Source organism: Triturus cristatus, chromosome 7 (genome assembly GCF_964204655.1).
Source record: "Triturus cristatus chromosome 7, aTriCri1.1, whole genome shotgun sequence".
Lineage (NCBI taxonomy): Eukaryota > Metazoa > Chordata > Amphibia > Caudata > Salamandridae > Triturus > Triturus cristatus.
The window spans coordinates 1,224,926,059-1,224,939,449 of NC_140590.1; the positions used below are offsets into that span (position 1 = coordinate 1,224,926,059).

General features: G+C 43.8%; 1 protein-coding gene across 1 annotated transcript in view; it reads left to right on the forward strand.

The window, feature by feature from the left end:
- The first annotated feature begins 398 nt into the window (after window positions 1-398).
- The window catches only part of LOC146811658 (serine protease 33-like), a 275,395-nt gene continuing 262,402 nt past the window's right edge, over window positions 399-13,391 (forward strand). The window contains exon 1 of the mRNA XM_085618629.1: window positions 399-562. Within this exon, the coding sequence (XP_085474755.1) occupies window positions 508-562 (55 nt within the window). The 5' untranslated portion in view covers window positions 399-507. The remainder of the gene's footprint in view (window positions 563-13,391) is intronic.

The window sequence follows — 13,391 nt, forward strand, 5'->3', positions numbered from 1 at the left end:
TAATCTGTATAAACCGAGGGGCAGATTTACAAGCCCCTTGCACCACTTTTGTGTCACGTTTCCAATGCTAAAAGTGACGCAAAAGTGGCGCAAGGGGCTTGTAAATCTGCCCCTGAAGGTGTAACTTGGGGGCAGATTTACAAGGCCCTTGCGCTACTTTTGCGTCATTTTTAACACGGAAAAAGTGACGCAAAAGTGGCGCAAGGGTCTTGTAGATAAGCCCCTTGGTGTTTTGCAAAGAATGACGTCAGTGGCAGCAAAAGACCGGTTTGAAGTGTAGTGGGGAGAGGAGCGTTCTTAGCAGGTAGCGGAGTTAAGGCCTTTGACACTGTCTAGTTAAACTTGTCCAGCAGCATTCTGGCCAACCTCATTAAAGCGCATTACTTTTGTCATAGAGATAACCGTAGCCATGCGAGGGACGTGTGTAACCATTTGAGCTCGGATGTGGAAGCTATAAACACCTTAAAGAGGCAGAGAGGACGGTGGCCGTCGAAGGGAACCCGGACTATGTCCCAGCCCCACCTGCGTCACTTTGGGGTGCTGCTGCTCTTCCTCAGACTGGGTGAGTTCTAGAACGCTTTGTCGCAAGCCTGTGTGGCGCTCAGTTTAGGTCAGAATGATTGAGGCAGCTGTCGGGGATAGTGCTTAGATTGAGAGCAGGTGTAAGGCAGTCAGTCGGTCGAGGACAACAAACAAACCGCAGTGGATGACGCCCGAGTAGGTGTGTGCCGTTAAGGGTCTGTGAGACTGAGGCTGCCTCTGACGGGGTTCGGAACTCAGTCTGCCTTTGGGTGGGAGCCGGGCATGATTTGTGAGAGTGGTCGCAAAGCAACTGCACTTATTTTAAGGGACCGGGTCTTATTTTTATCATCAGACCTTGACCCAGAGCGAGAGCGAGAGGTAGGAAAAGCAGAAAAGGGAGAAAGAGTAAGAAAATAATAGGAAAACAATAACAAAGAGAGACAGTAGAGATGTAAAAGAACCTGCAAGAGTGATATCAAGAAACATGGGGCCTCATTTACAAACTTTTGGCTGAGGGCAGGGCTGGGATTAAAAATCGGCCCGGGCACGCAAACAAAAAGTGGCCCACATTTGCATATTGCCTTTCCGCACAACACTGCTTCGGCAAATATTTATTAGATAAGGGGGGGGGGGGGGGGGGGGGGGAAATGCACAAAATAGTTTACACTGGCGAAACGCACCTGAAAACAAGTGAGGCCCCCAGCCCCGCTCAATATGCATATATTAATGGGCCTGCCCAGCGAGAGTAAGGTAATGACACCTCTGCCCGTTGATAAAAGGAAGGTGATGTACGCCCATCTACCTCCAGAAATCGCCCCCCAGGCTGCTCAAAAAAGCAGCCTACAGCTGGAATTCAGGTACCAGCCCCTCGGGCCTGCATTACCAATCCGACCCTGGCTGAGGGCAGTGCTACAAGCCTTCCTGCTGAGCTTCCCTACATCCAAAGAAAAAGGCATGAAGCTTCCTATCAGTGAGATAGGTGTATTCCTGTCCTTTCTTACTGCGCTGCTGCTTAAATGGCTGCCATTCACCAACACAGGCACCTTGCACCATCGTGTTGTAGGTATGATTGTTTTTGTGCAGGAAGGCGGGCGATTTCCTCATTTCTATGTGTGAAAGAGGAAAAAACAAAGAGAAATAATGTTATTTCTCCTCATTATACCTCCCCTGCACCTTCCATGGGGAGGCTTAGGCTTTCTGATGCATTCACAGTTTTACAGCTTGTTGTAAATCTGGGAATATGTCAAATGCCATGAGGGTTACAAGCACCCACCATGGCACGCCTCCCCTTCGTAGTGTGAGGTAACGCAGCGACTTGCCCTGCGTTGCCTCAGTACACATTTACAAGGTCATGAAAAGCCATGCAGGCTGGCTTAACGTGGCCTTGTAGATAAGGCTGATGCCTGTGCCCCACGGAACATCACAAAAAGTGATATTCCGGTAGCGTATAGGGCTTGTTAATAAACCCTATGAAGTGTAGATTATAGAATAAGAAGACAAGAGAAACAGTACCCTTGTTATTCAGCAAGCCTGGCATCTGGAGGCAGCCTTTTGTCCCACATTATTTATGATTGTTATATGTTTTAACAATTGAGAACTGGAGTAGAGCATGCAGGGGCTAATTCAGCCTGAAAACAACCTAGTCTGCCTTTGGTACAGAATCTTGCTCTGTGAACTCCTATCACTGTTTAGGCCTAGTTCAGCTTATTAGTATTGCCTAGGCGAACAGCAATGTAACAAAAAAAGCAAACGAGGGAGGACACTGGCGTACGACTATGTAAGACACCGAGCTGCATTATGGTTAATGCGGTGCACAATAACATATTCAAATGCTGCTTTCTACTGAGAAAGGACAATATCCTGAAACACATTTGCACAGGTGTGGCCACACCTACAATGGTGAATACGGTAAGTACTTTCAAATAAAGTGTTATGATGCATTGCATTTACCACAGTGCATCTGGGTGACTTGTCTACTGACATCCCTTAATTTTGATTGGCTCATTTTTGAGTTATTGGGCTGATGGGCTCTTAAGGATGCACTTTTGCTCAATTAGTGGTACATTAACCAGAGAAGACTGTGAGCAGCATTTCCAGCACCTCCACATTTAGATGTCACTTTCTATTTATTTATTTTTGCTATGTCATCTAGCGCAAATTCCACCCTGTGTATTTTCAGCACTTTATATTTGCACCAGTGTAACTTACACAAAGCGAAATTCAATTTTTGTATTTTTTTACTGGCATGGGCAGAATAATTGATATGCTCAGAATCACCAAGTGTTGAGCTGATGACGGACTCAAACCTGGTTCCCCAGGTTCCAAAGTCAGTAACTTTAGCTGTTATGTCATATCTCCTCCTCTTCTATCGAAAACGGACAGGTATACTTAAACACGTCATGATCTACACAACACTGGCTGCATAAACAATGGCGGACACTGAAAATAATTTCCAATAAAGTGAGCATCATCAAGCATTGCATTTCCCACAATCCATCTGGGTGACTCGCGTGATGGTATGCCAGGCAGTGTGCTCCCTGCATTGTTTTATGCTAGTAGCGAAGTACCATATTTTATTATAGAATTTTTAATGGAAAATGCATGCTGAAGTGGGAGCAGTTTACATTCCTGAAAATGAGTAATGCTGATAATTATTTCTGCTGCTCACAGCTTGCAACTTGTTAAGCGTTTGCATCCTAGCGCAGCGGTTTAAATACCTACTTCCGAGACCTTGTAGAATCTTCATCTCGAAGGTTTAAATCCCAGCAGATTGTTTCACCTATAAACCCTTCTTTGCTTGAAAAAATAGAAAATCAGTTATTTGGAATAGTACCTCCTGGGCGGTTGGCAGAATTCTTATCCATTAAAACCCCTATAAAGGAGAACTGTTTTTGCACTATTCTTGCTACCTATAAAATAAACTCCTAAACAAAGGATTTTGTCTCAGACAGAGGCCAGTATTTCACGGTTGACAACTGAAGAAAATGTATCAGTGTCGTATAGCAAATTAGTCAAAAGCAATTTGCACCAAGTTATGCCGAGGTACAGGTAGCTTTTATCCAGCTCTGTGTGACTCAATCTGTAAAAATAGTACACATTGATTTCCACTGTCTTCGGTACACTTGCAAAGTGTGTGAAATGGCCATGTTTTGAACATAAAGCCATAAATGCATCAATGTTAGCGTAAGTATGCAGACTGTGATAAAAAACCCGGCGAAATTACGCATGATTAAGCGAAATGTGTCTCCCTGCCTGTCATGCAAAAAACGAATGGGAAGCTGCATATTGCGTTAAAAATATAGTACAAAATGCCATGACATGAGACATATGTGCACAGCCATTTTGATCAGAAAATGGCACCTTGACTCTAGCCTGCTCCCTCCTAGGTGTGTTTCCTCGCCCATCCAAACATGCCCATTACATTCCTGACCATCTCAGCCATTGTTCAACTTTCTTCTCACTTTTTTGTCTCCTTCCCACAGTCATTTTTTTCATCTGTTTTGGTTATGTTTTTTGTTATTCTCGGGTACCACAACTTGGGCAGATGCAGACAGTGAGGATGAGGTGGATGCTGTAATCCCCAGTGTCCGTGCTTGCCAGCCACCATGCACAATAATTTTTCAGAGAAGGGAGTGACTGTGTTAGTGTTTTATGCACAGCACCCCCACCTCCACCCCAAACCCCTTCAAGTTGGCAGCAGCAGCAAGCCCAGCAAGGGACTCAACATGGCAGGGCCCGAGCTGGAGGAGAGTGTAGTGCAGCATGTGCCACTACAACTTGGTCTCCTGCATCCAGAAGCAGGACATGCACCACTGAGTTGACATTCTGGACTGGTAGAAGGATATTGAGATGGTATAGCCTGGTAAGTGATGCTTACAATTGTTTAATTATTTGTTTTTTACTTTGCATGAGGCATTATTTACATCAAAGGTTCGTTGAAGTGCATATGTATGTATATATATATATATATTCCAAAACGTGTGCTCTGCACTTGAAGGTGCACTCGGTGAACTGCAATCTGTTCGTTAGGGCACTGACAGCACTTCAACCTCGAGTGTTTGCCTGACGCGTTTCGGATGATTCCTTCCTCATAGGCTCACTCCAATGATTTGCTGTCAGCTGACACTCATTTAAATGCTCCAATGAGCTTCTTCACCTTTTCCCAACGCCTGCTGGGACTTGTAGTGTCAGCCGCCGCCTCTTGCTCAAATGAGATAGGTAAGTGTATAGTCCTTCAGCACAGTTGCGCCGTGATGTGCCGCTGATGCCCATATTGAATTCAGTCCCCCACAACTGGCGACGACATGATTTGCGCGCCGTGGCCCCCTTTGGCAATCCTGGGGTGGTGCTACCCTCCTACGCCTGAGCTGGCGCGACAATATTCCAATACGTGTGCTCTGCACTTGAAGGTGCACTCGGTGAACTGCAATCTGTTCGTTAGGGCACTGACAGCACTTCAACCTCGAGTGTTTGCCTGACGCGTTTCGGATGATTCCTTCCTCATAGGCTCACTCCAATGATTTGCTGTCAGCTGACACTCATTTAAATGCTCCAATGAGCTTCTTCACCTTTTCCCAACGCCTGCTGGGACTTGTAGTGTCAGCCGCCGCCTCTTGCTCAAATGAGATAGGTAAGTGTATAGTCCTTCAGCACAGTTGCGCCGTGATGTGCCGCTGATGCCCATATTGAATTCAGTCCCCCACAACTGGCGACCACATGATTTGCGCGCCGTGGCCCCCTTTGGCAATCCTGGGGTGGTGCTACCCTCCTACGCCTGAGCTGGCGCGACAATATTCCAATACGTGTGCTCTGCACTTGAAGGTGCACTCGGTGAACTGCAATCTGTTCGTTAGGGCACTGACAGCACTTCAACCTCGAGTGTTTGCCTGACGCGTTTCGGATGATTCCTTCCTCATAGGCTCACTCCAATGATTTGCTGTCAGCTGACACTCATTTAAATGCTCCAATGAGCTTCTTCACCTTTTCCCAACACCTGCTGGGACTTGTAGTGTCAGCCGCCGCCTCTTGCTCAAATGAGATAGGTAAGTGTATAGTCCTTCAGCACAGTTGCGCCGTGATGTGCCGCTGATGGCCATATTGAATTCAGTCCCCCACAACTGGCGACGACATGATTTGCGCGCCGTGGCCCCCTTTGGCAATCCTGGGGTGGTGCTACCCTCCTACGCCTGAGCTGGCGCGACAATATTCCAATACGTGTGCTCTGCACTTGAAGGTGCACTCGGTGAACTGCAATCTGTTCGTTAGGGCACTGACAGCACTTCAACCTCGAGTGTTTGCCTGACGCGTTTCGGATGATTCCTTCCTCATAGGCTCACTCCAATGATTTGCTGTCAGCTGACACTCATTTAAATGCTCCAATGAGCTTCTTCACCTTTTCCCAACGCCTGCTGGGACTTGTAGTGTCAGCCGCCGCCTCTTGCTCAAATGAGATAGGTAAGTGTATAGTCCTTCAGCACAGTTGCGCCGTGATGTGCCGCTGATGCCCATATTGAATTCAGTCCCCCACAACTGGCGACGACATGATTTGCGCGCCGTGGCCCCCTTTGGCAATCCTGGGGTGGTGCTACCCTCCTACGCCTGAGCTGGTGCGACAATATTCCAATACGTGTGCTCTGCACTTGAAGGTGCACTCGGTGAACTGCAATCTGTTCGTTAGGGCACTGACAGCACTTGAACCTCGAGTGTTTGCCTGACGCGTTTCGGATGATTCCTTCCTCATAGGCTCCCTCCAATGATTTGCTGTCAGCTGACACTCATTTAAATGCTCCAATGAGCTTCTTCACCTTTTCCCAACGCCTGCTGGGACTTGTAGTGTCAGCCGCCGCCTCTTGCTCAAATGAGATAGGTAAGTGTATAGTCCTTCAGCACAGTTGCGCCGTGATGTGCCGCTGATGCCCATATTGAATTCAGTCCCCCACAACTGGCGACGACATGATTTGCGCGCCGTGGCCCCCTTTGGCAATCCTGGGGTGGTGCTACCCTCCTATGCCTGAGCTGGCGCGACAATATTCCAATACGTGTGCTCTGCACTTGATGGTGCACTCGGTAAGTGTACAGCTCAGGCGTAGGAAGGTAGCACCACCCCAGGATTGCCAAAGGGGGCCACGGCGCGCAAATCATGTCGTCGCCAGTTGTGGGGGACTGAATTCAATATGGGCATCAGCGGCACATCACGGCGCAACTGTGCTGAAGGACTATACACTTACCTATCTCATTTGAGCAAGAGGCGGCGGCTGACACTACAAGTCCCAGCAGGCGTTGGGAAAAGGTGAAGAAGCTCATTGGAGCATTTAAATGAGTGTCAGCTGACAGAAAATCATTGGAGTGAGCCTATGAGGAAGGAATCATCCGAAACGCGTCAGGCAAACACTCGAGTTTGAAGTGCTGTCAGTGCCCTAACGAACAGATTGCAGTTCACCGAGTGCACCTTCAAGTGCAGAGCACACGTATTGGAATATTGTCGCGCCAGCTCAGGCGTAGGAAGGTAGCACCACCCCAGGATTGCCAAAGGGGGCCACGGCGCGCAAATCATGTCGTCGCCAGTTGTGGGGGACTGAATTCAATATGGGCATCAGCGGCACATCACGGCGCAACTGTGCTGAAGGACTATACACTTACCTATCTCATTTGAGCAAGAGGCGGCGGCTGACACTACAAGTCCCAGCAGGCGTTGGGAAAAGGTGAAGAAGCTCATTGGAGCATTTAAATGAGTGTCAGCTGACAGCAAATCATTGGAGTGAGCCTATGAGGAAGGAATCATCCGAAACGCGTCAGGCAAACACTCGAGGTTGAAGTGCTGTCAGTGCCCTAACGAACAGATTGAAGTTCACCGAGTGCACCTTCAAGTGCAGAGCACACGTATTGGAATATATATATATATATATATATATATCATGTGATCAAGGTCGTGGGAAAGCAACCGAAACGCGTCATGTCAGGGTGCACGGAATAAAGTTTGCACTGAACATTTAATTTCGCTAGTACGCTGTGGTCTGTACCTGTGTATCTTCTTGGAGACTACGGAGAACAGGATGGTGAACTTTTTCATGTATATATATATATATATATTTGTATATATTTGTATATACATACATCACTATACATAAATGTATATATACATAAATACATATATTTGAAAAACACCTTGACTCTCCAAACCTCCTTCCCATGAGTAGAGAGACACGAACCCCAAGGAATAATGGCAATGTTCTTTATTCCTCACCAAACCTCAGTTCTGACGACGGGTTTCAGACAACACTTGTCCTTGATCACAAATATTACCTACTGGCGGTCGCCAGTAGGTAGTTATAGTCAGGACCTATTTTCCATAGGAAATCCGCAACATTCTATTCCCAATAAGTCTGGCGCCGGTTGACGAATCCTCGCGAAATTTTCCAAACTTTTGGCCAGCTCTGCTCCGCTCCTACCCTGAAAGTTTTGCGGTGATCCGTCAAGTGGGGCCGAGAAAAAAGGGGGGTCCCAAAACGCGTTTTCCCCATGCAATTTCCCATAGGATCTGTTGTCGCAGCTACAGCCCGAACCGCTGAATGGAATGACACAAAATTTGGCAAAGAGGTAGTCCTCAGTTTGGACTCGTGCCTTTTGCATATATGGTGTGAATCTGTTCAGTAGTCCCTGAGAAAATTAGGGTAAAAAAGTTAGTGATATCTATGGCCGGGGAGGATCCGCGGACCCTACCCGCACCGTATGCGCACCCTCCCCGAACCGAGCGCGCACCCTCCCGATCACGCGCTGAATGCTAATTGGCTGTCGAGTGTCTCTCTACATTCGAAACCAAGAACTGTTGGCGGCCATTTTCTGCCTCGGTAGAAGCGAGGCTGAAGATGCAAGGGGAATAAGTGTGTAAAACAATAAAGGGGGCAGAGTGGCAATACTCTGACCCTATAGAGGTGCTTAGGGGTTCCCAGAAGGACCCCCTGGGGCCCCCCTTTAAAAAAAAAAAACTGGCGAATTCGCGCACGGTGCGCGCATCCTATCGCGTTGGATGCACGGATTCTCTCGCGGTGGGAGCGCGGATCCACGGCAACGTTTTTTGAAAAACGACAAGAAATCCTTGGTTGTATGACAACTTTCTACACTGAAAGGTAGGGTATATATTTCTGTTTTTTAAAGGTATGATTGTTATTGGTTAACAAAAACAGATTGTAAGGAACATTATATATGATAAGCTGATATGTTGAAAAGTCAAGCACACTTCCTGTCTTGTGTAGGAACATTGTGTGCTGAACTTGTGACCTGTGAGCTCAGTGCAGTGTTCCATGACCTGTTTCTATGGTAACAGGCAGAAGGCAGATTGGGGGAAGGGTTGAAATATATTTCAGTTGGAAAGGGTTGAAATGTTTAACCAATAGAAATGTGTGATTGCTTTTGAGTTTATGTGTGAAGGATTGTGATTTGATGTTTACATGAATATGTGTGGAAAATGAAAGGGAAATGTTTCCATTCTTTGCTTTTGCTGAGAGGTTCACAGTGCAGAGATTCTGTAAAAGAAAATATGGTGAGTGATTGATATACTTCTTAATCTACAAAAGAACTTGAAAGATGAGTTATTTAATTGTGAGGGGATGTATGTAGACTATTTTGATGTTAATCAGACTAATGTATTTTTCCTGCTAAAGTGTAGGGAGTACTTTTTTTCTCTACAATGTGTGTGCATGTAGAAACCATTCTGTGATAAGCATTTGTGTTTTTCATGTGTTTGTAAATAGATAACTGTGCTGTTTTTATATTTTGGTAGAATTAGAAACCAGTCATTGTTTATGAATTTGGGAAATGAGTTATGTTATGTTTCTATACTAAAATATAGTACTACTTCTAGATGAAGAAATGTGTTTTGGTATAGTGCAAGGGATAGTGTTGTTTGTCTAGAATCACACAGTGAGTCTGTGTGCATTTGGGAACCACTGTGAGAGAAGCATTTAGTAATATCTTGTATTTGCTGATAGATAACTCTTTTAAAACCTGTGATGTTGTCAAGTTTTAGTAGCATTAGAAGCCAGTCTTTGCTTACGCGTTGGTTAAATGAGTTAGGCTTTGACACAAAAGTGCAGTCCTGAAATATGTAGATTGTGTGCAGTTCCCTTACAAGTTGCACTGTAGTGAATGAGTTTTGGTAAACTCCTAGGGATAGTGGTGCATGTCTAGAATCACAGTGTGAGTTAGTGTGTATTTGGAATCAGTGTGAGAGAAGCGTTTGGTGATATCATGTATTTGCTTACAGATAACTTTTTTAAAACCTGTCATGTTGTGAAGTTTTAGTAGCATTAGAATCCAGTCTTTGCTTATATGTTGATTAAATGAGTCATGCTTTGACACTGATGTGCTGTACTTAAATAGGTAGATTGTGTGCAGTCCCCTTACCCCTTTCCACAGTACTGAATGAGTTTTGGTAAAGTCCGAGGATAGTGTTGATTGTCTAAAATCACACTGTGAATCTGTGTGCATTTGGGTAAGGATTGTGAGAGAAGCATTTGGTAACATCGTGTATTTACTGACAGATAACTGTTTTAAAACCTGTCATGTTGTCAAGTTTTAGTAGCATTAGAAGCCAGTCTTTGCTTATGCGTTGATTAAATTAGTCAGGCATTGCCATTAAAGTGTAGTCGTGAAATATGTAGATTGTGTGCAGTTCCTTTACCACTTCCACTGTAGTGAATGAGTTTTGGTAAACTCCTAGGGATAGTGTTGTTTGTCTAGAATCACACTGTGAGTCTGTGTGCATTTGGGAACCACTGTGAGAGAAGTGTTTGGTAACATCGTGTATTTGCTGACAGGTAAGTGTTGTGTCATGTTGTCAAGTTTTAGTAGCATTAGAAGACAGTTATGGCTTATGCTTTCATTATATGAGTCAGGCATTGACAGTAAATTGCAGTTGTGAAATATGTAGATTGTGTGCAGTTCCCTTACCACTTGCACTGTAGTAAATGAGTTTTGGTAAACTCATAGGGATAGTGGTGCTTGTCTAGAATCACACTGTGAGTTAGTGTGTATTTGGGATCACTGTGAGAGAAGCATTTGGTAACATCATGTATTTGCTGACAGATAACTGTTTTAAAATCTGTCATGTTGTGAAGTTTTAGTAGGATTAGAATCCAGTCTTTGCTTATGCGTTGATTAAATGAGTCATGCTTTGACACTGATGTGGTGTACTTAAATATGTAGATTGTGTGCAGTACCATTAACTCTTCCAGAGTAGTGAATGAGTTTTGGTAAACTCCTAGGATAGTGCTGCTTGTCTAAAATCACACTGTGAGTCTGTGTGCATTTGAGAACCACTGTGAGAGAAGCATTTGGTAACATCGTGTATTTGCTGACAGATAACTAATTTAAAACCTCTCATGTTGTCAAGTTTTAGTAGCATTAGAAGCTAGTCTTTGCTTATGCATTGATAAAATGAGTCAGGGTTTGACACTAAGGTGCAGTACCATGTACTATTCTCTTCACTGTGGCAGAACTGAAAATTTAAAAGTTTTACCCAAGCACTGTCCTAGAAGTAGTCTGATGATTTATTCAGTTTCTAAGTACCAAATAGACTGCTTCAAATGTCTATGCAGTATGCATGTAGTGTTCTAACATACTATACACTTGTCTTTCACACATTCAATTCCCTAGTCATTATCCATACACTTCCAGGAAACATCCTGTCACTTCCTTTGCAGTCCTCTAGAGACCCATTCAACAGCATGTACTAATTAATTCACTGTGCCAAAACCCAAACACTTATAAATTCACCAAGACACTCTCTTTCCAGTACTCTAATGATTCAGTCACTGCCTAAGTATTCATGCACTGAGCCAGGTCTTAGCACATGGACTTTTTCAAACCCCTATCCACTATGCATGCAGTCCTCTAAGCACCTACACACTTGTCTTTCACACCTTCAATTCCCCAGTCAGTATCCGTTCACTTCCAGCAAACACCCTGTCACTCCATTTGCACTCCTCTAGTGACCCATTCAGCATCATGTACTAATCCATTCACTGCGCCAAACTCTAATAAATTCATCTAGGCACTCTCCTTGCAGTACTCTAATCATTCAGTCAGTACCTAAGAACTCATCCAGTGGCCCAGGCCTTAGTATATGGACTGCTTCAAACCTCTATGCACTATGCATGCAGTCTTCTAATCACCTAGACACTTGTCTTTCACACTTTCAATTTCGTAGTCAGTATCCATACAGTCCAGCACTTGTCACTCCCTTTGCAGTCCTCTAGTGACCCATTCAGCACCATGTACTAATCCATTCACTGTGCCAAAACCCAAACACTTATAAATTCACCAAGGCACTCTCCTTGCAGTACTCTAATCATTCAGTCAGTGCCTAAGTATATATGCACTGAGCGAGGCCCTAGCACATGGACTGCTTCAAATGCCTATCCAGTATGCATGAGTCCTCTAACCACCTACACAGTTGTCTTTCACACCTTCAATTCCCTAGTTAGTATTCATACACTTCTAGCAAACATCCTGTCACTCACCCAGTGTGTCTCCTTATAGTATTGTAATCATTTAGTTAGTTAGCATGTAGTCTTTTAGTGAGGTAGGCTTTAGGGCATGAATTGCTTCCAAGTAGTATGCACTATGCATGTAGTGTTTTAACCATCGTCACACTTGTGGTTCAGGGCTATAGTTTCTTAGTCAGTTTTTATATAAAATGTGTTTGTACAGTAATGGAATAGTATAAATTTGAAAGTTATTAATATACATTTATTTGTGATTCATTTTTATAGATACAGAACAGGAGTGTTTCTCATCTGTTTGCACTCTTCTCGTGCAAGATTGTTTGGATGAAGGGTCCTTAGGTGTTTCATCATACTTGCTGTGCCGCACGAGTATTTTTTGTTAGGATCCCCTCGTAACAGAACTCTTTGGCAAATCTTGCGAATGAAGAAGGTGGCATTGGTCTTTGTTTGCCCCTCGGAAAAAGTTAAAAATTTCTTCACCACTGAAGAAAAACGTTGTAGGCGTGGTGCCTTCTGCAAAAAAAATTCCTTAGATTCGGTAAATATTTTAAAGCGGCAACATTTACAGTTTTTATAAGTTAAACTTATAAAATTTTGTTAGCTGTATGCATTTTATATATCTGTGATTTGTTTCTTGCGGTATTTTGTTGAGAATACCATATTGTTTTTTATTTAACAATCTTTCTGATTTTCCAGGTCTGTCGTCGACATCCGTGGTTCCCACAGGAGTGTTCCGCCTTGTTGTTTTGTATTATTGTTGTTACATTTTGTTTATTAGTTTATTGTTTATATTTATGTTAATAAAAAAATAAAGTTTGAAAATTGTTTATCGTTTATATATTTATTATTATAAAAAATAAAGTTTGAAAAAAAAATAATGATAAAGTTTTTGGTTGTTCTCTTAACTGCTGTGTGACTCTTTCTTGTTCTTATTACTGTTATTTGATGGAGTCCACCATGGTGTTAAATTTTGGGGCACTTATCGCTGGAATACTGGTGATATCTGCAGTTTGACCAACTTGTGAATAGTGTGTTAGATTTATCTCAACTTTACTTCCGTTAAAGTGCTGATAATGAAATGGAGAGTAGCCGTTCCCGTGCAAAAAGACACGAGGTGCACCTTTCCGATTTATTCTAAATACTAAAATCCTGTATTGTATTGCACTGAGGTATTGGCTGCACTTACAGTGTACACACAAAATCTATTAAGAAATGTAATTGTATTTATATTGATTGTGAATAGTGCATCACGTGCTGGATCTTGACGAGATACACTGCTCAGTTTGTATATTGTTGTGCACACGAAAAAAATCACATCACAACTTTCACACCAACTGCAATGCAAAACAAATTCCGGCGATAAGA